Source organism: Pogona vitticeps, chromosome 2 (genome assembly GCF_051106095.1).
Source record: "Pogona vitticeps strain Pit_001003342236 chromosome 2, PviZW2.1, whole genome shotgun sequence".
In the NCBI taxonomy this organism is placed as follows: Eukaryota; Metazoa; Chordata; class Lepidosauria; order Squamata; family Agamidae; genus Pogona; species Pogona vitticeps.
The window spans coordinates 105,325,128-105,352,844 of record NC_135784.1 but is presented as its reverse complement, the minus strand read 5'-3'; the positions used below and the strand labels follow the sequence as shown (position 1 = coordinate 105,352,844).

The following is a 27,717-nucleotide window of genomic DNA, read 5'->3' as shown; positions in this document are numbered from 1 at the left end:
TTTTCAATGCATTCCTATGGGAAATGCTGATTTGACTTATGAACTTTTTGACTTACGAACATGTTCTGGAACGGATTAAGTTCATAAGTGAAGGCACCACTGCAGTTCAAATCAGAACTAGCTCTCTTATTATGAATACTGACACTGTTCTCCTTCAATAGTGTTACCATGAGATTTGCTAACTTAAGATAAGATCCTTCATTTTAGCATGTACTGCAGCAAAAATACAAAACTAATAAAACACTGTATTGGTTACTTACTCAACTTATATTTAGTTCAAAGATCAAATCTTTGCCCTTCTCCTTAGCCTGTATCTTTCCATCAATGTAAGACTATAAGAAAACTGGTGCTTACATTAAAAGCATATGTATACGCTATCTGTATGTTTCACGTATAAGTATGCACACTCATCAGTCATCATCTTACACATGTACTTACCTATGGCAGAATTTGGATAAGGCAACTCTTTAGGACAGCTATAATAAGCTTCCAGAGAGAAAGGCTCTTTTCTGTAGAATGTGAGAACCTTGGAGAATGGTGCAGCATGATTCTTTGGGAAAACTTCACAATCACTGTAGAAAAGAATATATATTTTACTTGACCCTGGTTAGTAGTACTGTTCCTGCAATTTTCAAGGTTAATTACTTCTGTGGACCCAGAAAAAAAATCTTGCAAGACAATAAGAGGAATATATAGTACATTTTATAAGTGATTTTAAAACTTTAGTATTCGGGTATGTTGTACACAGCCACATACTGTATGTGCAATTAGCTATGACTGTCAGCAATAATTAGTTCTTAAGTGCTTTTAGTGTATAATACTTTACCTTATTCCTTCTTCTGCCGGGGAATTCCATTTCAAAGAAATGGGATACGGTACCAAATCTGTTATAGAAAATTCTCTCACTTTAAAAGCTGGGGATAGAATAGCACACTGTAAGAAACAAAATATTGGATTAAGTTATGCAAGATCAAAACACATAGCTGCAATGTCAAAAGATTTACATAACCCAGTCCCATGTATGTTTATTTTCACTAGACAGCGATTTTGACAGCTCCCTCCGTGCTTGCAAAACGAGTGTTTTCAGGACCTCAGCTTTGCAAGACAGCTATTTAAACAGCTGATCAGCGGTTCGCAAAGTGGCTTTCCTATGGCTGATCTTCACTAGACAATGACGATTCTTCCCCATTGGAACGCATTAAACAGGTTTCAATGCATTCCAATGGGGAAATGCTTTTCGCTAGACGATGATTTCGCTAAACAGCGATTTCAGTGGAGCGGATTATCATTGTCTAGCGAGGCACCACTGTATTGCATTCAAACCACTAATGGAAACTTACACTGGGTTGTGACTTCCCCACCACCACCTCGTGCTGAGCACTATAATTCCTTGGGGGAAAATCAATCAGGAGCCTTATGCCACAGGTATACAGGGTCACAGATTAGCCTACCTCATATCTCCCCCACCCCCCAGTCCCGCCTGGTAAGGTATGGAGAACAAAAATATCATTTGTACTTGGGATTTTTTAATTAATCTAAGAACCACATGAGTTCTGTTTAAGTGCTGCAGGCTGTCCACTCATTATACACAAAGCCTGAGCAACAATAAAGGTTTTGCCTGATGCCTAAGACTCAACTATCATGTATGGACCCTCTCTGGAGACAGCATTCCCACATTCAAGGAGATTTACTTCAAAGTTAGCAGTCACAGAAATTCAGCTTTCAAACAACTCTCAAATAATATACTCCCACTGATTTGACTATGGGAACAGTAAATAAAAAAAATACAGTAACAATGGATAAAAACGACATATGTGTTTTCTGGTACACAGCTAAATAAACCACATTTTAATTTACATTACATTTTTTAAACAGTTTCCTCAAAGACTCAGATAAAAACCTACAGCCACTGTGAAGCAAATACAATACATCCTCTACCACTAGGGGGAGAATACTGTAGAAATGAATCCAAGAGGATTAGATATTGTTATGGATATCTGATTACGTATGGTTGTCCTGTTACAGATACAGTGGGTAGTGAGTTACTGTTTTCACATAGCTATTCCTGCACTGTTTGAGTGTTCTAATGAGAACTGAATCCATCAAGACAAACAATGCATTTACTCACATATACTTAATACTACTTCCAAATTCAGCTATACAAAACTTAATTAAATCTTTAATGGAACTAAAATGAAATAAAAATTAAAGAGACCCATATCTTAGCATACAGGCAATTGTTCGCACCTGCAAAGCACAGCCTCGAGTGACAGCTTCATCAGCATTCAAAGTTGTACTGACTTCTTTACCAAAGAATTTACTGACACGCTCCTTTACAGCAGGTATCCTTGTAGTCCCTCCAACAATTTCTACTGCATAGATATCTTCCTTCTTTAACTCTACAAAGAGGACAGAGATTTAAGGAATTCCAAGCATAAATTCTGTTTTCACTTTCAAAACTCTACCCATAGTTGATACATAACAAGCTAGAAACACATAATCTATATTCTCTCTCTCTCTCTCTGGGTGCCGTTTCAGTTGCTGAGGGTGGCTATCATTGTGGCATATCTCTACATATCTCTTGGTGCATGGATTAGTTGCTCTTTATTAAGGCTTTGCCAGTCTCTGATGTTACTCATCCATACAATGTGTTTTCTATCTCTTCAATTTTCCCCTTGTTTACAACTGACAGTAACATTCAATTCTTAAAAAAACCCTCCAGTTTATAAATGTGGGATATTGTGCTTCTGTACATATGACTCAAAAATCCAGTAAATGGCCCCATATTGCTGCACAGTATTGTACCTGCACTGCCAGCAGAAAAAAAGGGTAACAAGTTTTACATAGCAAAGGACACTCTGAATGTTGATAACACCAGTGGCAGCAGTCAAGATGGTTTATAGGATACCTCCTTGTGCTCATTACCATTCATAAAGTGACACCAACCAAGGAAAAATCCCAGAAGCTGATTTTTTTTTCATCAGTTAACCACTTGTCACCCAACACAAAGCAATTTTAGGGCTGTTTTTCAAAAAGCGTTGCATCTACTCTGTCTCCTCAACCTTCACCCTTCTTCAGCTGTCCTTGGCTGCTGTCTCCTTACTCAAAAGTAAACCAGGTGAGCCTTGCTTTCAATTGATCTGTAGCACAGGAGAAGGGGACCCACTTCCCTGGGCCTCTGCCGAGAATTATTTAATTTAGTCCTGACTAGCAAAGTCAAAAGTTCAGATCTCCTCCCCTGAGCCTGTAATAATGTTTATGCTTGGAATACTGTATTCATGCTGATAATCAGTTTGTACGGAAAGCCAGAAACTCAGAAGTTTTTTGCCTCTCAATTAAAATTTTTTTCCTCCACCCAAGACTGGCTTCCTTCCAAATTTAAAAAAAAAAAGGAAAAGGAAAAAAAAGGATTGCAACTGGCCATTCTTTCACTGTAAGCAAGTTTTGTCTTCAAAGTTTTTTTGTGGTGCCCCTATTTTTTGGATTGCCTTATGGAATGCTGAATTGGGCTGTTGCACAAAATCTACTGCTGCATATCTGTGCAGCAATAATTACCATTTTGCCACCGTACATACAGGCTTCATAGCAGAACAAGGGGTAAACATCTTCAAGATCAACTAGCTGAATGTACATTGCTGAGGACTATGTAATTCCACTCTCAGCTATACTTCCACAATTTCACTAGCACACAAAAACCTCTATTCACAAAAATGAGCCACTCAAGCAATTTTGCTTGCTAGAAAATTACTGAACACTGTTCTATTAGTTTAGAGGAAGAACATTTAGTGTACATTTTACATACTTTATAATAATAATTAGTTGCCATAAAGTCAATTATGACTTATGGAGACATTTTTCACTGTTTTCTGGGTACAGAATACACAGAAGTGGTTCACTATTCTCTTTTCTGGGACCATCATTGGACTCTGCAGCTTGCCCTTGGCTGCACAGGCTGACTCTTTCGAAATACACAGTGGGGAACTGAACCCCCCTCAGCCAGATACCTAACTCAGCTTTCTTTATTTTAGCCACTATATAATAGCTTAAATTAAGATATTCTACTTAATGCATACATACTACATTCCAGCTAATAAATCTACACTTACTGGCTTGTTCCAAGACACTTCGAAGTGGTGGTTCTATTCTGGCCAAAAGGTCCTCACACATCTCTAAGAATTTGCTCCTGTGAGTAGGGGAAAAAGAGAATTTGTCTTTTATCATTAGCTTAAAATAGGAAAGCAATCAGGCAGTCTGTGGTAGTTTCTTAACCCCTCCCTTCCTGTTTGGCCACATTTACTTTAAAATTTAGATTACAATAGGCATCCTTCAGTCTCGAGAGACTATGGTAACATGCTCTGAATAGAGAACTTTGAAGAGCATCTAGTGTGGCTGAGAAGGCCAATACGACAGTGACAATCCCTTCCACACTGAATAGAAATACAATCTGGCCCCTGTCCAGCTCCCTGATTTTGCAGGGTTTCAGGTCTGCCTCAGCCTGCTGGACAAGTGTCTTTTCAAATTGGAAGAGGACATGATGCACCGCCTGCCTTCAGGCTGAACACTCAGATGTCAAATTTTCTCATCTGTTGAGGTCCATTCCTAAGGCCTTCAGATCCTGCTTGCAGATACCCTTGTACCGCAGCTGTGGTCTCCCTCTACGGTGATTTCCCTGCACTAATTCTCCATAAAGGAGAACTTCTGGAATCCAATCACCAGTCATTCTCACGACATGCCTGAGCCAAAGTAGACATCGCTGTTTCAGTAATGTATACATGCTAAAAATTCCAGCTCCTTCTAGGACTACTCTATTTGGAACTTTGTCCTGCCAGGTGATACCAAAAATGTTTCGGAGACAGCGCATATGGAATGTGTTCAGCTTCCTCTCCTGCTGTGCACAAAGGGTCCAGGACTCACTGCAGTACAGAAGTGTACTCAAGACACAGGCTCTTTAGACCTGGATTTTGGTATATGCCATCAGCTTCTTATTAAGCTATACTCTCTTTGTGAGTCCAGAGAACATGGTAGCTGCTTTGCCAACACATTTATCCCGCTCAACATCTCGAGAGAGTGTCAGAGATCGTTGAGCCAAGGTACACGAAATCATGAACAACCTCCAGTTCTTGTGTAGAGATAGATGGTAATAGAGGGAGGTGATTCCACGCCCTGGCCCAGTGTTTTCTTAAGGCTGATTGTTAATCCAAAGTCTTGGCAGGCCATGCTAAAGTGATTCATGAGTTGTTGGAAGTCTTCAGCAGAATGGGCAACAGTTGCATCTTCGGCAAAGACGAAGTCCCACATACATTTCAGCTGGGCTTTGGTCTTCACTCTCAATCTAGAGGGATTAAAGAGCTTTCCATCTGATCTAGTCTGGAGGTAGACACTTTCTATTGCAGTTCTAAAGGCATGCTTCAGCATTATAGCAAAAAAGATCCCAAACAGGGTTTGCACAAGGACATAAATATAAATGGTTTGAACAGAAGATGAAACTATTCCAATTTTGTCCCCTAAACACAGCTAACTGGTCTCTCTTCTCCATCAACCCTTGGATCTCAATTTAAAAGACTAAATTTAAAATACTTTGCAAATACTGTCTGAAATCCAGTAGTAATTCACACATAGAACAAATCCTGCCAAACTAATTTGATCTCATTTTTTGATCAGGTAACCTCCTTGATAGACAGAAGGAATGCTGCAGACATAGTATATCTTGACTTCAGTAAAGCTTTTGACAAAGTGCCCCATGATATCTTGATTAGCAAGCTAATTAGGTTTGGGCTGTATAGATAAAATGTCAGGTGGATACACAACTGGCTACAAAATCATACTCAGAGGGTGATGATTAATGGGTCCTTCTCTAACTGGGAGGAGGTAACAAGTGGGGTACCCTAAAGCTCAATCCTGGGCCCAGTGCTCTTTAATATTTTTATTAATGACTTGGATGAGAAAGTGCAGGGAATGCTTGTCAAATCTGCAGATGATACCAAATTGGGTGGAATAGATAATACCTGAGAAGACAGAAACAAAATTAAAAATGACTTGATAAGATGGAGCACTGGGCTGAAAGCAACAGAATGAAATTCAACAGGGATAAGTGCAAAGTACTGCACATCAGAAAAAGAATCCAATTACATAGTTACAAGATGGGGGATACCTGGCTCAGCAAAACTAGGAGGGAGAAGGATCTTGGAATTGTCGTAGATCACAAGCTAAATATGAGCCAACAGTGTGATATGGTTACAAAAAAGTCAAATGCTATTTTAGGCTGCATTAATCGAAGTATAGTTTCCAAATCCTGCGAGGTGCTAGTCCCCTTCTATTCAGCACTGGTTAGGCCTCACCCTGAGTACTGTGTCCAGTTCAGGACACCACACTTCAAGAAGGATGCTAACAAATGTTCAGAGGAGGGTGATCAGGGGGCTGGAAACCAAGCCTTATGAGGAAAAGCTGAAAGAATTGGGCATGTTTAGTCTTGAGAAAAGAAGACTGAGGGGTGATATGATAGCACTTTTCAAATATTTGAAGGGTTGTTATACAGAGGGGCAAGATCCGTTCTCAATCAGTGCAAGACATGCAACAATGGACTCAAGTTAAAGGAAGCCAGATATATCAGGAAAACTTCATAACTGTTAGAGCAGTATGACAGTGGAACCAATTACCTCAAGAGGGGGTGAGTGCTCCAACATTGGAGGCATTCAATAAAAACTTAGATAATCACCTGACAGATATGCTTTGGTTGTATTCCTGTGTTGAACAGGGGGTTGGCCTTGATGGCCCCTTCCAACTTCACTTTTCTATGATTCTAGAGTAGGCCCAATGAATCACTCAAACTTACATAGGTGCTGACTCACTAAAGCCTCACTGATCTAATAGATCTAGTCTAGTTGTGACTTACTACCAGATTTCAGTTGTTGTGTGGACACTGTATGGACACAGTACTCACCTTATTTATTAAAGCAGAGAAATTTAAGGCAGTTTATGCTACTAAAATTTATGAATAAATGAAATTAAAACAGAATACCTGTTCATATTTCCAGAGACATCAATATCATTCATGAAACATTCTATGTTCATTGGCAAATCAGAGGCATTTGCACTCATCAGCTTCTTCAATTTCTCACATTCCTGAGATAATCTCAGCAGTGCACGAATTTTGGACTTTATGTCTAGTTTATATTTCTTCCCAAATTCTTCACAAAAATAATTTACTAATACTTCATCAAATTTTCTGCCACCGAGTACTGTGTCAAATGCCGTTGCCAGAACCTATAACCATAGAAGGAATAAAGTATCTCTGTTAACTATGAAACCAAGGAACAACAACTAGCAATATGAGAGCTTCAAATAAACAGACTCAAGGCTCTCACTCAAATACAGATTAAAATTACTAGCACAGAAAATATTTTACATCAGGTCATCTACCTTCATGTCATGATGTATCACCCTGGAACAACAGGACAAAAACAGGGGGCTAGATATTTCCAGTGTCCAAGGACATTTCACAGTTACCTCACCAGGAGGAGATGGGCATGCCAAGGCAACAAAGCTGGCTTCATACACACTTCACCTTCTCTAACAGAGAAGGTGAGGAACAATGAAGCGCACTCAGATAGCTCTTCTCAAAATTAGGCATTTTCCTTCATGGGCTTCTCCATTCAGGCAGCACTTCAGTCAAGACCTGGTCATCATAGTAGGAATGACCACACCTATCGTCACAGGTATGTTCTCACTCATGACAGAGGTGGTTTGTGGGAAGACCCAACTCACCACCCCATCACTGAATTTCAGCAACTACCATATTTAAAGTTAATGTAGTGACAGTTACTTAAAAGTATTGTTATCCTAGTTTGAAATTCTTCACTAAAGCGATAGAACCTTCTGAATAGGTGGCTGATAGATTATTGTTAACAGTAGGTCGTACCTATCTTCACATTTTTGTTACAACATATGAAGGCTACAACATATTCTGCCAGTTGGCTCCCTTTTCATAGTTCAAATAAGAACTGAATATTGGCCTTCAGTCTCATGAAAGTGCCCTTTTAAAGTGTCGTATTTTAGGATAGCCTCTGCAAGCTTTTTTTTACAAAGTCAGCTGACATCTTCCTACATACTGCTGCTGAGCTAAAAAAATTACATAAAACTAGCATACTGACAACACTGACCTGCCCTCACGTATGGCAACAGATGATGTATAGAAAAAGAGTTACATTTAAAAAAAAACTTATCTGCAAGTGAAATACACTCAAAAGAGATGGCAAAGAGGTATTTTAAGAAAACTTGTTATGTACCATAAATTTGCTTCTCACTTATGGCATCCAACAGGTTGCTTACCTGTAAATGTAGCTCTTCAAGTGGTCATCTATAACTTCACACATATCGGATCCTTTTTGGTTGTATGAACATCTTTGGAACTTTCTAGAGCTTAAAAAAGCATTAAAACTCACCATCTCCACTGCATAGGTGCCTAACCTTGTATCTAATCTTCAATTCAATTCTCAGTCCACTGCTGAGGTAAATAAAGTCATTGTGTGGCAAAATGAGGGGAGGAGATTTTGTGGTTTCTTTAATTGCTCATGCTACTATAGTATGGTTTAAATTTCTGTAAACTGCCCAGAATAGTGCATGGCACTAATTGGGTGGTACTGTATATTGAATGAATGAATGAACAAATGAATGCATGTATGCATGAATGAATGTATGCTTAGTGGATGGTTTTCTTTCTTTGAGCAAAATTCTGCTTAATTCTGGTGAATTCACCAATTCTACTGCCTCAGTGAGTCTATGACTGAGAAGGGATTTGAACCTTGACCTCCTGAGTCCTAGTCCATCAATCTGTCCACTATATCACATTGGGTATCTTCCAATTCTGAGCCCAAGCAAATAAGGTAATCACGTTCATCCTAATCTTTACTTTGAGGCAAGTGATGGCATGGTGACGAGTGAGTTGTTGAGACTTCAGCAGCAGATGTTTGATGATTATTTGTTTTCTTGGTTTTAGTCATTTTAGGTAGGGAGTCTGAATTGGTAGACCTTTTTCTGTGCAAAGAGGTTTCAATATAGACTTTGAGGATGAGGGTCTATCTTCAGTACTGAGGATTGGCATTTGTTGGCTAGGTTCTATTTGAGAGAATGTGTCCTCTAGAGCAGTGGTCCCCAACCTTGGGCCTCCAGATGTTCTTGGACCTCAACTCCCAGAAATCCTGGCCAGCAGAGGTGGTGGTGAAGGCTTCTGGGAGTTGTAGTCCAAGAACATCTGGAGTTCCAAGGTTGGGGACCCCTGCTCTACAGCAGGGGTCCCCAACCTTTTTAACCCCATGGACCAGCTAGGGAAGGCGGGGCACCCCCTCGCGCATGCGTGAAGAAGCAAGCACTCTCGCATGGGGGGTGCACTCATGTGTATGCATGAAGGAGAAGGTGTTCGTGCAGGCGCTCACTCGCGCGCTTGCATAAAAATGGGGGTGCGGCACTTGTGCACATGCGCAAACAGTGGCATGGTGCTCGTGCACATGCGCAAAAGGGTGGGGGAGTGGTCACGTGGGCGCTGGCGCGCATGCACAAAGGGACTGTGGGGGGGGGAGGTCTGTCCCAGTGGCCCAGTCCAGCCCGGGGGTTGGGGACCTCTGCTTTAGATCAACCATTCTAAACTTTTTTTGGCTATAACATAGCATGAAAGATAGGCTGAATCAGGATTGTGTAAGTGACATAATGAACGTTATAATGTGGTTTATGATGATTTCCAGTCTGTAGCCCCCTTCAAATGTGCCAGCCCCTACCCCCTCTGGACCATATGCCTCCTGTTGAGAATGACTGTTCTAGAGCTTTTGTGGAGCACCTCCATAAGAAACTTTTTAGGATTTTTTTAATAGATGGACAGTTGAAACTGATGGGGTCTTCTTGGTGATGGTGCAGACTGCCTGAAAAGATTCTACCATAGGTAGAATTTCAAACAGGACCGCCTGTTTCTATTACTACCTTGGTGAATTTATGGCAGATCTGACAGATTTTTTTTAGGATGAAAAGTCAGTAGAGGGAGGGAGAAGAGAAGGCAGTCAAGGTCAAGGTAGGTAAGAACTATATACAAACTGTTAAGAATCTGAGGTCTAGAGAAGCTCCTAGGCTGTTCTCAGTAGCAGCAAAAAGGGAACTGAGGATTAGATAGAGGGTGGGGAGCATGCACAGTGGAGAGGATGCATTTTAATGCATTATTTAGGCTCTGAAGGGTCCCAAAGACATTTGTGCAAGCATGAAAGGAAACCATACCTATGGTTCACAGATACTATGAAGAACTTACGGCAATCCTATTAATTAGTGACACCCTAAAAGGTGCTATTATTAACAGTTCTGCAATCCATCTTCCTCTTTTCTTGCTGCCTTCCAAGCATTATTAACTGTTACAAGAAAATCTTATCTTCTCATGATATACCCCCATTATTATAACCACAGTTTAGTCCCTGTTGGTTCTAGGGAGTCCACTCTTGATTTGATCCTAATGTTTACCTATGTGTATTTCAGGTAATCCACAGTATTACATATTTATAATCCTAAACTATCATCATCATCATCATCATCATCATCATCTTAGAACTGCAGACTGAAAGGGACTGTATGGATCATCAATGTGTTAATACAAATTTCTCAGGTATAGCATGTTCTATATTGAAATAGCAGAATACATTTCATAATCATTTACCTTCAATTTTCCCTTGTTAAATGCACATACTGATACTTGGTAAGCTGAATGCCCTATGTCAACAAACACCACATTTCGGGGTTTTTCTTCTAATGCAGGGAGGTCTTGTTTATAGATTCCATATGCGAGAGCAACTAGAGAAACAAAGAGTTCAGTCTACTGTAAGTAAAAGCCTTGTTCATATTTTGCTAAGTATACCCTTCAGAAAAAAACAAATCTTTACTATATCCCAACCATTCAACAGAACTTCATGTGGTTCCATACTATAAATGCAAGTCATCACAACATAGAATACTATACATTGGTGCCCCGCTAGACGCTTACCCCGCATGACGTTGAAATTGCTTACCGATGAGTTTTTTGCGATTGCCATTGGTTCCTATGGGGGAAATCTGCTTTACGTTGATAAGGTGCCTGCTTCGCTAACCGTTTGTTCTCAAAACAATGGTTTTTCCAGCTCCGCAAAATGGCTTCCCTTCACAAAATGGCTTCCCTCCCTTCGCAAAATGGCTGTTTTCCGGACCCCTGCTTTTAATCAACCCAACACTTATTTTAAACAGCTGATTGGCGGTTCTCTATAGGTGATCTTCGCTGGATGATGAGGTACAGTGGTGCCTTGCTTAGCAATCGCTCCGTTTAGCGACGAAATCATTTAGCGACACTGTTTTTGCGATCGCAAAACTGATCGCTTTGCGATGTTCTCTATGGAGTATTTTCGCTTTGCGATGATCGCAGGGAAGCGATCATCGCAAAGCCCCCATTTTTGCACAGCTGATCGGCAGTTTCAAAATGGCCACCAGGAAAAAAACATGGCTATCCGCTGTGTTTAGGGACGGATTCCTCGCTTTAGAGGCACCGAAAATGGTGGCGCTATGGAGGATCTTCGCTCAACGGTGAGTTTTAAGCCCATAGGAACGCATTGAAGGGGTTTCAATGCGTTTCTATGAGCTTTTTAATATCGCATAGCGACGTTTTCGTTCTGCAGTGATTTTTGCGGAACGAATTAATGTCGCTAAGCGAGGCACCACTGTATTTCCCCACTGGAACGCATTAACCGGTTTTCAATGCATTCCAATTGTGTTTTTTTCCAATTTGACAATGATTTCGCTTAACAGCAATTTTCCTGGAATTGATTATCGTCGTCAAGCGGAGCATCACTGAATATTCTTATTATAGTCTTCTAATCTAACAGAATGCTATGATACCACCATAACATTCTAAACCTCTTTATAGTTGGTCTCTGATGGATGTTGGAAGTTATGTGCTTTGCAAAATTAAAATAAAAGTATATAATAGAAAGGCTCTTTTCTTAGACCTTGAAGATAAATTAACGTACAGTGGTGCCTCGCATAGCAACAGTAATCCGTGCAGCAAAAATCACTGCAAAGCGATTTCGTTGCTATGTGAAATAAAAAAGCCCATAGGAATGCATTAAAACCTGTTTAATGCATTCCTATGAGCGCTTACCTTTAAGCGAAAATCCTCCATACGGCGGCCATTTTGGGTGCCCGGTAAGCGAGGAATCCGTCCCTGAACACAGTGGGCGGCCATGTTTTTTACCCGACGGCCATTTTGGAACCGCCGACCAGCTGTTTTAAAATCATCGTTTTGCAATGATCGGTAAGCTAGGCAGGGTACCGATCATCGCAAAGCGAAAAAAACCCAATCAGACCATCGCAAAGCGATCGCAAAATCCTCATCGCTATGCGATTTCGTCATTAAACGGGGCGCCCGTTAAGCGAGGTACCACTGTATTCAGAAAGAAGGCATTTTAAGGCCAAAGTGTTGCATGTTCCTGAGCATACAAATGATCTGTTCACACCTACCTGCTCATTATGCACTGATTGTACTGTTGACCATGCCAGAGTAAACCATCATTTTTACACCATAAAAAATAACATTTCTTCTTATTCAATGCCAGCGCATCACTTTTCTGTTAAAGCAACTGATCTACAAACTAAGAGCAAAGGTGTCAAATTTCCAGAAATTTTTAAGTTGTTGGGATAATTTGTTCACTCCTCCAGTTTCCTCCCAGAAAAAAAAACTGGAAAGGGGAAGCTAAAATATATGCATGAACTCCCGTGTTATAGACATCCACATTTACTACAAAACATTATCCATCGTTCCTGTCCCTAGGAACCCCCAAAATGTCAAGGATAAGCAAGGGATCACTTCTTCCCCATTCCACTGATGGAAGACTTTCTATGATTGGGAGAAATTAACTGGATACACTTTTAATCAACCCAACACTTATTTTACTGTTTTAACAACATATATTATTTCATAATAACAGGCTGTACTGTTTGACACATTTATGAAATATGCAGAATAATCCCATGCATGCTTACACAAGAGTAAGACATAAACACTAGAGATGTGTCATCTTCCTTCCTTCCTCTTCTCTTCCTCCTTCTTCCTGGACTCCAATTCCCAATACTCTAGAATAATTACCCAAGAAGAATTCAGGGAGTTCTATACCACAAACAATTTCATTCAACTGAGCTGGAATCACACTTGGCCTTGCTCCCTGATTAAAAAAAGGAAGCTGCTCCTGGGATTCCTGAGTGGCGGTTTCACTCTATAAGAGCTTCCCTCAAAGAACTATAACTAGAAATGGGGGTACAGTATTCGTATACAAATGCCACCATCTCTAGTATGACTTGAAGGAAGCACTGCTCCTTTTTTGAACAGGAAACAAGGTCTGAGATAGGCCTTGGCTCAGTTGAGCAATTGTAGGCGCTAGTAGGTGTGGGTCTGAAGGCTGGAACTCCCAGAATTCTGCCTGTGGAATTCTTAGAGAATTTTGGAAGTTACAGTCCAGGAAAGAAAAAGAAAAATGGCACATCACTAATAACTGCCTATGACATATTTTCTTTTCTATATAATTCAAGACAAATTCTTGCTCACTTAGAATCAGTAGTATGAAGACTCTTATGCGGTATCATAAAATAACTCAAGGTTACTTGAAAGACTGTATTTCCCTTCATGAGCTTGCTCAGGTTTTAAAATCTTCAGGGGAGGCCTTTCTCCCCACCTGCCATCCTCATAGGTGCGTTTGGTGAGGGCACAAGGGAAGACCTTCTCTGTTGTTTCCTAAGCTATGGAATTCCCTCCCACAAGAGATTAGGACACTCCCTTCTTTGCTGTCCTTCCACAGGCAGGCAAAAGACTTCTCTTCAGGCAGACTTTGTCTCAGTAACTGGCTGCCTAAGGCAGAGCCCTCTCTATTCCCCTCTCCCCTATTTGTTTTAAAACTGTAAGCTGCTTTAGGTCCACTTAAGAAAGGCAGGGTATAGTTTAAATAAACAATCAAATAAATCCTTGTGTACATGGTAGACACAATGCTTAGTTCCAAGAAGCATTAAAATTATGAGAATGTTTCTGCCCAATACAATTATTTTGCATATGATAAAGTTTGTATTCAATCTTAATTATTTTTCTACTTATTTATTACATGTTTTGAATAGCAGAAACTATGGCAGTTTATAGCTCTCATAATACAGGATATATCTGGAATTTTATTTGTAAAAACTAAGGAATGTACGCCTTCGACACATCAATCATATGTGTGTTTACCTGAGAGCAAGCTGAACTAAACACAGTGTACAGTGGTACCTCACTAGACGACCCCGCTAACGATGACGTTTTGCGATCGCTATAGCGATTTGCAAAACAGTGATTTTAATGGGCAATTTTCGCTGGACGTTGATTTGGTCCGTGCTTCGCGGACCGTTTTTTTGCAAGATGACGATTTCTACAGCTGATCGTCGGCTTCGCAAAATGGCTGTACTGTGTTTTCCGGACCCTTACTTCGCAGGACAGCCATTTTTACAGCTGATCGGCGCTCGCAAAATGGCTTCCCTATAGGCAATCTTCGCTAGACGACAAGGTATTTTCCCCACTGGAACGCATTAAACGGGTTTCAATGCATTCCAACTGGGAAACTGTTTTTGCTAGACGATTTCGCTAAACAGCAATTTTCACGGAACAAATTATCGTCGTCATGCAGGGCACCACTGTATTTTATTTTTGTGTAAGACACACTGTGTGCATAGTACTGTTCTGCAAATTCCATAAATATTTCAAACAATATACTCTTTTATGATATAGTGCATTCTTTGGGCTGCATTGCTCCTAATTCCTGAAGTTTCACTGGAAAAAAAATCTGAGAAAAACAGATTTTGAATTATCCTAGGCCTTCACGCACAGACTCATCAAAAGTTGATTATAGTAAATTCATGTATGAATTGTAGAGCAAGTCTATTCAAATTATTCTAGATAAATCTTTATTCATCAAAACTAACATTACAGTAGACCAACATAATACAGTGGGGTCTTGACTTGAGAACTTAATCCGTATTGGAAGGCGGTTCTCAAGTCAAAAAGTCTGTAAGTCAAGTCTCCATTGACCTACAGTGCATTGAAAACCGATTAATCCCATAACAGGCCGTTTTTGTTCCATTTTGGTTTTTTTCTGGTCTGTAAGTCAAATCTCAGTCTGCAAGTCAAACCTAAATTTTGCGGCCAGAGAAGTCTGTAACTCAAAAAGTCTGTAAGTCAAGCCGTCTGTAAGTCAAGGGTCCACTGTAATCAGAATGGTTTAAAATGTATTAGATAAAAAAAATCATGCCCAGTATTCTTTGCAGTTAACTAGCTACCTGCAGTAGTTTCATTAATTAAACGTAAGCAGTTGAGACCAGCTATCTGTGTAGCATCCATCACAGATCTCCGTTCTGCATCTGTATAGAAACATGGAACCTATAAGAAATAAATAAAATTATATTTTTAAAGAGAATATAGCCAAACAGGAAAATAACATTTATTTGAATTAATTTTAAGGTATATTTTCAAATAAGGTATACAGTGGTGCCTCGTTTAGCAGCGTTAATCCGTTCCAGAATAACGTTGCTAAGCGATTTCATCACTAAACAATATTAAAAAGCCCATAGAAACGCATTAAAACATGATTAATGTGTTCCTATGGGCTTAAAAACTCACCTTTAAGCAAAAATCTTCCATGGGGCGGCTATTTTCAGTGCCTCTAAAGCGAGGAAAAACAGCAGGCAGCCATTTTGTTTTCCCGGCGGCCATTTTGAAACCACCGATCAGCTGTTAAAAAAGGGTCACTTTGCCATGATTGCTTCCCCGCGATCATCGCAAAGCGAAAAAACCCCATAGGGACCATCGCAAAGCGATCGCTTTTGCGATCGCAAAAAGTTAGTCGCTAAGTGATTTCATCGCTCAACGGAGCAATCGCTATGCGAGGCACCACTGTAATTAGAACAGAAAAACCAGAAAATTTTTCTAAGTACAATACGACAGTGATATCTCAGGGGAAACAGTTCCAAGTCCTCTCCTCACAGCCGGACACCAGAAAATGCAGATATAGAAACTCAGTATATAGCATATAGTATATATATATATGCTCAGTATATAGAGGAGGCAAATAGGCAGCCCCGAAACCAGGGAGCTGGACAGGGGACAGATTGTATTTGTCCTCAGTGTGGAAGGGATTGTCACTCTCGAATTGGCCTTCTCAGCCACACTAGAAGCTATTCCAAGACCTTTATTCAGAGCACATTACCTTAGTCTCTTGAGACTGAAGAATGCTTACAATATAGCATAGTCTCTTGTTCCCTCTTGTGGCCAGCTTTGGTAATACACATTGGAAGTTATCTTCCTGAATTTTTTAATTTAATAAGTGAAACTGCAGATACTGATCCCACAGATATGGCAGTCCTACTGTAATCCAATTTGGACAGAAATTTAATGATTCCTTTTCCCTTTCTTTGTATGTGTAAGATTTGTGAAAGTAACAGAATGAACCGTCTTTTTGTCTGACATGAGTTACTATAAAAGGCACCAGTTTAAAAATATGCTAAAATTACAGCTGGTAATAATGATGCCTATAGCCCTTCTGCCTTCTCCAAGAGTTCCAGTATAAACGTCCCAATCCATACTCACAGCCCAAATGTGACGCTTTACAAGTCACATCTTTCCTTTTCCAACTACTACACTATTGTGTCATAATAGACAGTCAACTTGTCCAACACAGGGTGGCATTGTCTCAGACAAGCCATTATCAACAAGACTGCAAAGAATGCAGTTAGAGTTCAAATAATATCAGTACTTCTATGCATATCTAGCTTCACCTTGTGATATACAGAGTAGTACAGAAAACTGAAGGAACCTTTTAAAAATGGATTATCTAGAAAGGAAGCTTTTGTTCAGAGCGTGTTACTCCAATGTTCTGATAGAACAACTAAATATTTGCAATGCAAACACGCCATTCACAAAAAAACTCCAGTTTAGACATCAATGCAGACATTAAGTTGTTGTTTTACTTACAGACACAACACAATCAACCACAGGTTTCTTAAGTGCATTCTCTGCAGTTTCTTTTAACTTAGTGAGGAGCATTCCTGTTATCTGCTCAATGGTGAAATTTCGTTCTTCTTCCATATACATAACCTTTGTATAAATGGAGAATAAAACACACATTTCAATGTTACAACCTTCAAGGAAGTCCAAACAGATTTTACCAATGCTAAAATCTCAAGGTCTATAGATATTCCTCCTTCCATTTCACAAATCAGTACTGTAACAGTCTCTCTTAAAATAACATAAATTAGCTCTGTATCTTGGAGATACATTTCTGACATGGAACATTTATTTCACCTCAAAAAAGACAAACTTATTCAAATTTTGGAAAGCTTAAATCTGCCATTCTGAACAGCTGTGTTATAGTTTAAGAAAAACACTCATCCTTATTTCACCTTAATTTTTTTAGAATCACTCTATTTTCATGCTTATCAGTCAAACTGCTGTGTATTCTTATGGACAGGATCAACATGTGCATATTTGCGTCAATGTGTTAATTTGCATACTTATGCTCACCTTGATGCCAACAGAATGTGATGGCAGCTGGACAAGTTCATAAGCAAGCTTTGCTTTTTCATCTTGAACAAAGGGATCTGAAAATGCACGACCATGAAATCTTTTGAAGCCCTGCACGGTATTCTTTGCATTTGAAATTACCTAAATAAGAAAAAACATTTAGTCTCATCATACAGGGTATAATATTCATGTTCCCCATAATTTGCAGAACAGGTTGATGTCTCTTGTTGATTCACATCCTGTAGTTCTCTTGTGCTTTTATTATTAACAGGTATATAAAGTATATATAAAGAGATATATAAAGAGATATAAAATACACACATAAAATATTTAACAATTCAACCTAAGAAACAAATACAGTCTTAATATATTCGCGAAGGCTTTCACAGCCGGGATCTAATGGTTGTTGTGGGTTTTTCGGGCTCTTTGGCCGTGTTCTGAAGGTTGTTCTTTCTAACGTTTCGCCAGTCTCTGTGGCCGGCATCTTCAGAGGATAGCACTCTGTGCTCTGGAGATGACGGCCACAGAGACTGGCGAAACGTTAGGAAGAAAAACCTTCAGAACACTGCCAAAGAGCCCGAAAAACCCACAACAACCAAATACAATCTTAATTCAAGCTGTCAGTATTCATCAAATTTATATCTAGCATTTGTATGTGTGATTGTATGAACCATTCTGAAATACATGAAATTCTTACTTGACTTTTAGCTGCAGCTCCAATTGAACGGTTCTTGGGTCCAAATGCTATACATGACCTACAATGAAAGAAGAGTGTTCAGTTCAGCATATAGATTGAATGAAAACATTTTTTCCAAATACAGAAATAAACCAGTGAGCAAACTTGAGTGATGTGAACCTAATTAATGTTTTAATTAGGGTGGATATGATTAGAACTGGGGTGGATAAAAAGCAATAATTTTTTAACATCAAGTTGATTTAAATCACAATTTAAATTGAAAAATCAGATTTTTAGTGATTTAAATAAAAATCATTTTTATTTCAAATAATTTAAAATCAATTTGATTTTTTTTTTAAAAATTGACTTTTATCCATCCTAATTCTAATAAAACAGATCTATTTACAAGGATCCACTCTTTAACTCTAAGACAACAACAAAAAGCTCCATAACAGGTGTCAATCTCTTAAATTAAAACTGCCCTCAAGGAGAAATTTGATTTGATGGGAAGTCACTATTTATTATTTATGCCAAGAAGCCAACTTTTTGCTGGCATTCATAGACTCCTATGTGATAGACCCCCCCACTCAACTTTGCACACTGCTTGTGGGTACAGATGCAAATACTACCCATCAAATAGCAAAAATTGCTTTGGAAGCAAAGAAAATAAGTGCCAAGCATTAAAAGTCTTAAAGAAGGGAGGTTATGTCATTTTAAATTTATGTAAAGATATATGGGGTCAGTGTAATTTTGTGTTGCTGTTGATATTGTGGTGACCTATGGTTTTAAACACTAAAGCTTGTTCTGTCCTGTTATTTATGCTCTTGCATACTGAATTATACAACCGCAGCACAACCTAACACAAGCTTTCTCCAACCAGTATAGTTTGTTTTATTTCATAAGCAAACTCTTTCCTACTGAAATAATTATAACAAGTCATTGTGTTCCTAGTTTGGATCCTACACTTGTCTTCTGTTTCTCAGGGATGGGCAATTCGTCCAGCAACTCTTGAAAGAATCTCCCAATCTTCAAATGTAGTTTTTCATGGAATACAAGAGATTGCACAGGAAAAACCAATACAGTTAAGGGAAATTAGATTCCACTCAGCTCAGCAAAGAATAAAATAGTATCATTGGATTAATCTGAACCTTGAAATGCGAACCTGATGCAAAATGTTACAAAACCAGATTGCTGGCTGTTTTACTGCAATTAGGCAAAATGAATTTTAAGTATAGTGGTGCCCCGCTTGACGATTACCCCGCTTGCTGATGAATCTGCTTTACGAGTTTTTTGTGATCGCAAAACGATGATTCAAATGTTTTTTCATTTGACGACGATTTTCCGCTTAACGACGATCACAAACAGCTGATTGTCAGGTTTTCAAAATGGCTCCCTGCTGTGCAAAATGGCTCCCCGCTGCGTTCAGGATGGATTCTTCGCTTTACAGGCACTGGAAAATGGCCGCCCTATGGAGGATCTTCGCTGGATGGTATTTCCCTCATTGGAATGCATTGACCAGTTTTCAATGCATTTCAATGTTTTTTTTTCGCTTGACGACGATTTTGCTCTACAGCTATTTTGCTGGAACGGATTATCGTCATCTAGCGGGGCACCACTGTACTAAGACCCATTTGAGATTAATGAACCTTGTTCTTCACTTCTAATGTTAAGTGCCACTTATTTAAATTATTCTACTGTAGCTGGGACCAACCTTGGATTCAGCTCATTGTTACTACATCAACAGTTCCACAAATTAAAATATTTTAGACTATATAGAATACTGCATGGAAATATGAATACCCACTCCACACATAGTGTGTGTGACTGGAACACTATGATACAATAAAATACCATGTTCTATGCTGCTGTTAAATCCACTCACTCTTCCAATGAATATGATGATGAATCATTCTTGTTAAGAATCAACATTTTTATTATTATTTTTTTTTTGAGTTTTAGTGAAAATTTTGATACAAGCCTACTGCAAATTTCACTTGCCATGGCTAATTATATAAACAATCGTCTAAAGAGGTCTTGAGCAACTTTACCTAATTCATAGGCATGTCAGTATTTTACATTTATAGTATAACAGTCCTCTGGAAGTTCACTTGCACTTCAAACTCTGCAAATCCCTTTCAAGTAACAAAGATTTCATCATGGACAGTAAAACACTGAAGTATGAAAAAAAAACAGAATATTCATTTACCTACACATAATCTTTTTCCAAGACTACCAGAAAGACTGCCCAGTGACTTAATGGGGACCACGTACACAACAACTACAATCATTTTTAATACCCTTGATACTTTTTTAATGGATGGTTAACTTCCTGGATTAGAGAAATGCCTGCATTTACTAAAAACAGTATTCATGCCCTTGTCTATATTTGTAACAGCACAGATGCATACAAGTGTAATCCAGGTCTACTGCTTCATACTGCTGTGACTGTGAGACAGTTTTATGAGTTATAGGCCAAGATCCTATTAACATAGTAAATCATACCAGACTAGGCCCATTTGACTCAATGAAAGTTAGAGAAGAGTTGACTCACCAGGTCCCCATTGATTCAATGGGCATACTCTAGTGAAATTTACCACACTAAACAAGATTCTGGCCACACATTCCTGGAAAATAAGCACCGTATTATCCCTTCTCAAATGAAAGTTGTAAAATGGTATTGCTTCTTGGGTATCTGCTGTGAATATGGAGTCCAATTCCAAGACCAGAGTTCCTGGATCACATATGCCATTCCCTACAAACTGAAACAACTAATGGTTGTTGTGGGTTTTCCGGGCTCTTTGGCCGTGTTCTGAAGGTTGTTCTTCCTAATGTTTTGCCAGTCTCTGTGGCCAACATCGAGGACAGGGGTCAGAACTCTGTCTGCGCTCTGGTCAGAGATCCGACTCCTGTCCTTTGAAGACACCGGCTACAGAGACTGGCGAAACATTAGGAAGGACAACCTTCAGAACATGGCCAAAGAGCCCAAAAAACCCACAACAACCATCAGATGCCGGCCGCCTTCGAGAATTCATGAAACAACTAACTTCATCCTAAGTCTCAGGTAATGTTGTCAAATAATAGAAAACATGAAAATGGCAGCTACCACAAAAGAGAAACCCTTATGTAGCTGAAGAGTTTCTCAAACTTTGCAAAAGTGAAGGATGACATAGTCAATAAGAGGCTGATGCACCATGCCCTACATAATCCACAACAAATTTAAAAGGAAAAACATGAAGGAACTTAAGAGGAGAAAGCAGTCTTGACAGCTCCAAAGGAGACAAAATCACCAAAATCAAGCCAATCAAGTACCTCTAAAGTAGACTCTGAGGTGGGATTGAGCGAAGGGGAGTTCTCCCACATAAAGACAGAAGGAGATCTGGATGAAGCTTGTTCATAACCATGGAGTCCCTGTCCCTTTTCTGTCTGTCTCTTGGCCTTAAGTATTGGTTGCAGAGAAGTGGAAGCTACTTTCATGTGCTGCTAGCCCCAAACCATAGGGGGCTGAAAGAAAAGTATAGTGGACTGAAAGGGTGGCATTCTTCTTTCATTACCAAGCCCACTAACTCACAGGCTTTGACTTTGTTATTGTCACCCACAGCAATTGGCCAAGTTATTGAATTGCACTTCTAAAGCTGCAGACCTAAGCTCATCAGCTAAGGCAGGGGGTCCCCAAGGACCGGGCCACAGAGACAGATCTCCTGCCCCCCCCGCAGATGCATGTACACCCCTCCCATGCAGGCATGGCCCCTCCCACATAACACAGCCCCTCCCATGCATACATGGCCCTTCCTACGCCTGCCTGCTCCCATGGCCCCTCCCATGCATGCACGCCTCTTCCCACGAATGCATGGCCTCTCCCACAGCCCCCCATGCATGCAGATACCCCACTCCACCCCCCACACTCTAAACCGGTCCATGGAGGTAAAAAAAGGTTGGGGGCCACTGAGCTAGGGGATAATTCCTAATAGAGTAGTACCTTGGTTTAGCAACACCTCGGTTAACGTAATTTTTGGTTTACAAACAGAAGTACATTGAAAATACTGGAGGTTTATAGCATTGCCCCCATTCCTATGGCAAACTGCATGTTTACAAATTTTTCGCATTACGTAACGTCCTGGAGAACGCATTAAATTCGTAAACCGAGGTACATCTGTACAATGAAACTACTGTTGTTGCTGTTTTAAGAAATGCTGTTACATTTGAGCAGTAATGCCAAAATCTTAAGGAAAGTTTTTTAAATGCAAGAAAGCCCTATTGAAACCAGGACATACTTTCAGGAAACAGTATTAAATTATAACCAAGCAGTGACTAAACTTCCTTTATGATTTAAGGAGAAAACTCAGGGTAAAAATATTTTAAATAAATAAATTTCAAGCAGACATGCACTGTGAGAATGAACAAGTTTATGTGATGGCATTTATAAAATCTGTTTTGATTGTCACTGTTGCCAAGTTACTGAAAACAGAGCACCAGAAACTTCGTGATGCACTTGCTATAGGAGATGAGTATACACTGTGTGAGATCTCTAGTAAAGATTTTGTTCACTACTGTCTGTTCATAACCTGAAAGTCTACTAATAAATGGCACCCCAATGACAGTCCTAATGACAAAGACTTCTGTACAATCCTTTCAGATAACAGAGTACTGTCTAATGCTGACAAAATGCAACAAACTCTGACATTTACCGGTAAGTTTTCTGAGACAGATATGTGTCACAAACTCTGACTGAAACTGCCAAAACTAATGGAGGGTAGCATTAGCCAATGAGAAGACAAGGAACTGAGTTATCCATGTGTAAATATATAGATATAGGCTAGTGATGGCGAACCTATGGCACGCGTGCTGCCTGTGGCACGCGGAGACGTCTCCCTTGGCACACAAGCAGAGCATTACCCTCCCGCTACCACCCCACACCACCGCCAAAACTCAAACTATCGTCAGCCACTTGTTCTTGCTAATTTCCTGGGTTCCGGCACTCTTTCTTTAAGAGATCTCTTTAAGAGATAGGAGATAAGCCTGCTTGATTGGTTACAGCTAGCCCCTGGGAGTCAAATGACTGCTTCCGGCCCCGCCCGAGGTGACTTTGCAAGCAGGAGGGAGGCTGCAGGTTAAGCAGGAAAGGAACGTGCGGCTTCAAATGTATGTACAAAATTGAAGGAGTGAGGTAGGGGTGTGTGCGTTGTGTGTACTTTTATCTGGTATAAATGTTACCCTGAGTTTGTTTCATCAAAGCAGAGTGTCTCTTTGGGAACTTTTTTTTTTCTTGTCAAAGGGCTCTGTGTTAATGCTGTAGAATTAAAAGTTTAGGAAAATTTTGTCTGTGTATGTGTGTGTGTGTGGGGGGGGGGGTTTCGGTATTATTTTTATGATGTTCCATGTCAGAAAGAACAAATGATGCATCTAGGTTATGAAATAAAGTATTTTTATTAACACAACTTGCATTAACCTTTTTATCAACTTCAACTGGGTTTTGTAACATCAATTGGGGTGGAGAATCTTCCCAAAACCAGGTTAACGATTTCTCAACTGGTAACTCTTTTAATAATAGGTTCTTGCAGATTTCTCCTTCTCTGTTGGCATTCTCATGAATTAGTTGCGGGCCATGCATCCCGCAACAGGGATGGCGGGCCCAATCTCCCTCCTTCGACAGCTCTTTCTCTACTGCGGGATCTAGCTGGTGTACCATCTTCTCCAGACCGTGAGCTCTGTGATAAACTAGAACCGTCCATTCTTCAGGGCTAAGACCAGGGATTATAGGTCTAAATTTCCCCTTAGCAGGATCTCTGGTCTCCTCATCAATATCACTCTCTGCTGGTCTCTTCTGAGGGATTGAAAATATCTGCACTTCCTCGTCAGGTATTTCTGGCACTTTCTCTTTTACAACTGTTATTTTCTCTGTTTCTTTGGATACGTTCCCTTCTTTGGTTGTTAAAAACACATCCACTTTCTCCCTCTCACTTCCCCACTCTGCTCTTTCCCTCGTAACCGCTGTTTCTGACCGTTTCTTCCGTTTTTCCTTCTCGCGCCTTTCCCTGCCTTGTATTTCTCCTATCTCAGTCGTGATCTTTTCCACCTCCCTGGCGCGCGCATCTGTCACTTGCTTCTCTTTGCGTCTTGCTCCTAACTCCCTTTCGGGTCTTATCTCTTGTTCTATCTTGGATGTTTGAGGAACGGCTCACTCTCTGCTGTGATTTCTATCTCCTCCTCACAGTGTATTTCTATGTGTGTGTGACTCATAACTGAAAAGTGGCTCAAAACCTAGGAAAATTGTGTTTGTGTGTGTGACTCAAAAGTGAAAAGTGGCTCAAAACCTAGGAAAAATTATGTGTGTGTGACTCAAAACTGTTACAGTGATCTCTACTGCATTTAGCTCTGCAGTTTGCTGAGAACAGCAGAAATATGAAGTGTGTAGCAATCGTGTTTCTCTATTTCTCATCCCCAAAGCAGGCAAGAGTATCACAGTTTATTCCCAAAATCTGAATCCCAGTCTTTCTGCTCCTGGTCCTACTTTGAGTGCACCACCAAACAAAAGGTCTTACAAACAAAAGACTGTGGGTTTCTTTACTGTGTCAATCCATCTCATGTGCTGCGTTTTCCAGTGAGCTTGTCTTTTTATGATGGTAGTACAGTACCCTTTGTTATTTTAGCTTGTAGTGAAAGTCCACACTTAATTTGCTTTACTTATCTTTCTGACAAGTCATGCTATCTGTAAAACTCTTTTCCAGCACTATAAGTGTTCAATGTATTCGCAAAGGCTTTCACGGCCGGGATCTAATGGTTGTTGTAGGTTTTTCAGGCTCTTTGGCTGTGTTCTGAAGGTTGTTCTTCCTAACATTTCGCCAGTCTCTGTGGCCGGCATCTTCAGAGGACAGCACTCTGTGCTCTGGTGTAGCTGGCTTGGGAGTGCAGTATTTATGGCTGTGAGATGGGCTTTTGTCTTTTTCTGTAGATGTGTGATTAGTGTGTCTTGTTGTGGGTGTATTGTGATAAGGAGAAGAGATTATCTGTCACTGTGGTTGATGGGTGTCATTAGCTGGTCTTTTGTGTGTAGTGATCCCCTCTAGAATCACCCAACTCCCCTCTCATACATACACACTCCACCTTCTTCCCAGCTGTATGGCTCCCCTACAGGAGATCCTCTGCTCCCAATCCCACACCATGCCACATGACGACTCTTCTGCCCCACATGGACTAAAAGCATCCCACTATGCACTCCCCTCATCTCTTCCATGCCCCACATGCCTGACAGCCCTAACCAATCCCTCACACCATTTATAATATGCCCCCCACAACTCACCCCTCAATAGAGGGGTTAAAATCAGTTAAATGTGTTCCTAGTTAACTCTAACACTTGAGTCCATCTCTGTATTTCTGGAGCTGGTGGGCAATGTATACCTCTGCTGGCGTGGATTCATACGCTGGCTTGGAACTATTTTTCCCATGTTTCCTGATCTGACATAGGCAGGTAGTGGCACCAATTGGCGCTTCCCACAAGGCTGTGCTTGGGCTGGATGTTGGTGAAATTATAAGATCCTTCTTCCCCCAGCCAGCCCTTTTTCCTTTGAGTTAACCTGCCCACCCTGGGTCCAGTGTGGCTGAGGTGGTTGCTTCAGGGCCGGATAGGAATTTTGAGTCCATCTCACCTGAATGGAATATAAAAGGTGGGCGGATGTATTTTTTGCCTATCCCACACTGTTTACCCATGGGATTCTGAGGGCTATTCTAGGTTTGAGTTACGTTTAAATAGGTCAAACTGTCAGGTAGTGCGGAAGAGAAGGTGAGTTACAGTGAGCTTCCAAAAAGCGCATGGGGTCCTACTGCACCCAGCATCACAGCAACCAGGATCTAGTGTTTCACTCGCTGGGATGAGGTGTGAATAAGGTATAGTCCCATGCATTGCATGCCTTAGTTCTAGACAGTTGGATGGATGGCAGATAGGGAGGTTTTTCTTCCCAGTCTGGGGCCAGCTGGGTACAAGCTGTTCAGGGGACAACTCTGACCAGGGGCTTGGGACTCACCCGCTTAGGATTGGAGAGGGGGTAAGAGATACCCCTAGAGCCTGCCCCAGGGATCCACATGACACCCAGGCCCCTCTGCAGGATGAGAGTGATTGGAAGTTAAAAGCAATAAAGTGTGGCCCTAGCTAATTCCAACACCTGTGTCCGTCTCTTTATTTCAGGAGTGGGTGGGCAGAGATTAAATAACAGTGGTGGAGGAAAACATTGAATATTAATTTCATGAAATTTAAAATATCATATGAATAAATCTACAGTGTTTTGGAAATTCATAGTATTACTGTATATTCCAAAGTGTCAATAATCAACAAGGGACCACAGCGGAATACTTTAACTACAAAAATTCTCAAATGTTTTCCAGACAGTTTACATGTCTCTACATTTTCTCTTTTGCATTCTTTTTCAACATCTCCACAGTTCATCCCAAAAGCAGTCTTGACTGCCACTAGCAAAGTTCCATCTCCCACCCCACCAAATATAGAATATCCACAAGAATAATCACAGGCCCGACACTATACTGATTTCCTACTGATTCTGCCTCTTATCACACAAGAGGTGAATTACTGAGACAGGGCTCACATGATCAGCACTGCTGGTTTATCAAGAAAACATCAAGCTAGTGGCATTCCCATTTGGTCATAAGAAAAAAAACTCTCCTCTTTCTCTTAATCCTGAAGGATAGAGATCCAAGGGTTGGACCCTTATAAATTTTAAACTGAAGTTTCCAAGAGCTGCAGATGGAAACGGTATTTGTAGGAATCTGTGACAAATTGTTACCGCTGATCATACAGGTAAAATGAATGGAAGCAGCAGTGCAGGAAGAATAATGAATTATTGGTCTGGATACAACACAATATCATTGTTTAGAATCGTTGCATGCATGGTCAGAATGGCCACGATGACATCCAGCCTCTCAAAGGGATGAGAAGACCACTGTCTCTTCAACTGGACATCTTGGAGTAAGATGTTTGTTTGTTTGTTTGTTTGTTTATTCAATTTATACTCCGCCTATCTGGTCAATGATGACCACTGTTCCTTGCTTAAAAATTGAATTTCCTTTTTTTCTCTTTCAGTCTGCATTTGGTTAGGTACAAGGGGATGGGTGATTCAGAAGTCATATACTGGGGAATGGAAAGGAATGGTGGAGTATTGGATGTACATGGCGGGTCTCTTTGTGGTACATGGCGGGTCCTACATGTAACTAGTCTACATCAGGGCCTGAAGACAGAATTCTACTCACACTGAAACAGAACAGCTCCCTTTCAGTCTTTGGTACTACATATGTTCAACTACTGGGTGACAATGACAATATATTTTGAAATATGTTATGTTCTGCCTACATGGAAGAAACAAATATAAAATAGGCTTTGTTCTGTTCTACTAGATACCAAGATTCTTTCCTTTTTTTGTTCCTTGTTGGCCGTGGCTCTTCAGCCCCGGTG

General features: G+C 40.3%; 1 protein-coding gene across 2 annotated transcripts in view; it reads right to left on the bottom strand.

The window, feature by feature from the left end:
* The window catches only part of HSPA4 (heat shock protein family A (Hsp70) member 4), a 51,461-nt gene that overhangs the window by 9,958 nt on the left and 13,786 nt on the right, over positions 1–27,717 (bottom strand). For both annotated transcript variants that reach the window (XM_020806181.3, XM_020806172.3), the window contains exons 2-11: positions 18,282–18,339; positions 17,585–17,725; positions 17,036–17,158; positions 15,346–15,445; positions 10,688–10,821; positions 7,019–7,263; positions 4,107–4,183; positions 2,248–2,399; positions 827–933; positions 439–572 (exon numbers count right to left, since the gene is read on the bottom strand). In XM_020806181.3, coding sequence (XP_020661840.1) covers positions 439–572; positions 827–933; positions 2,248–2,399; positions 4,107–4,183; positions 7,019–7,263; positions 10,688–10,821; positions 15,346–15,445; positions 17,036–17,158; positions 17,585–17,725; positions 18,282–18,339 — 1,271 coding nt within the window. The remainder of the gene's footprint in view (positions 1–438; positions 573–826; positions 934–2,247; positions 2,400–4,106; positions 4,184–7,018; positions 7,264–10,687; positions 10,822–15,345; positions 15,446–17,035; positions 17,159–17,584; positions 17,726–18,281; positions 18,340–27,717) is intronic.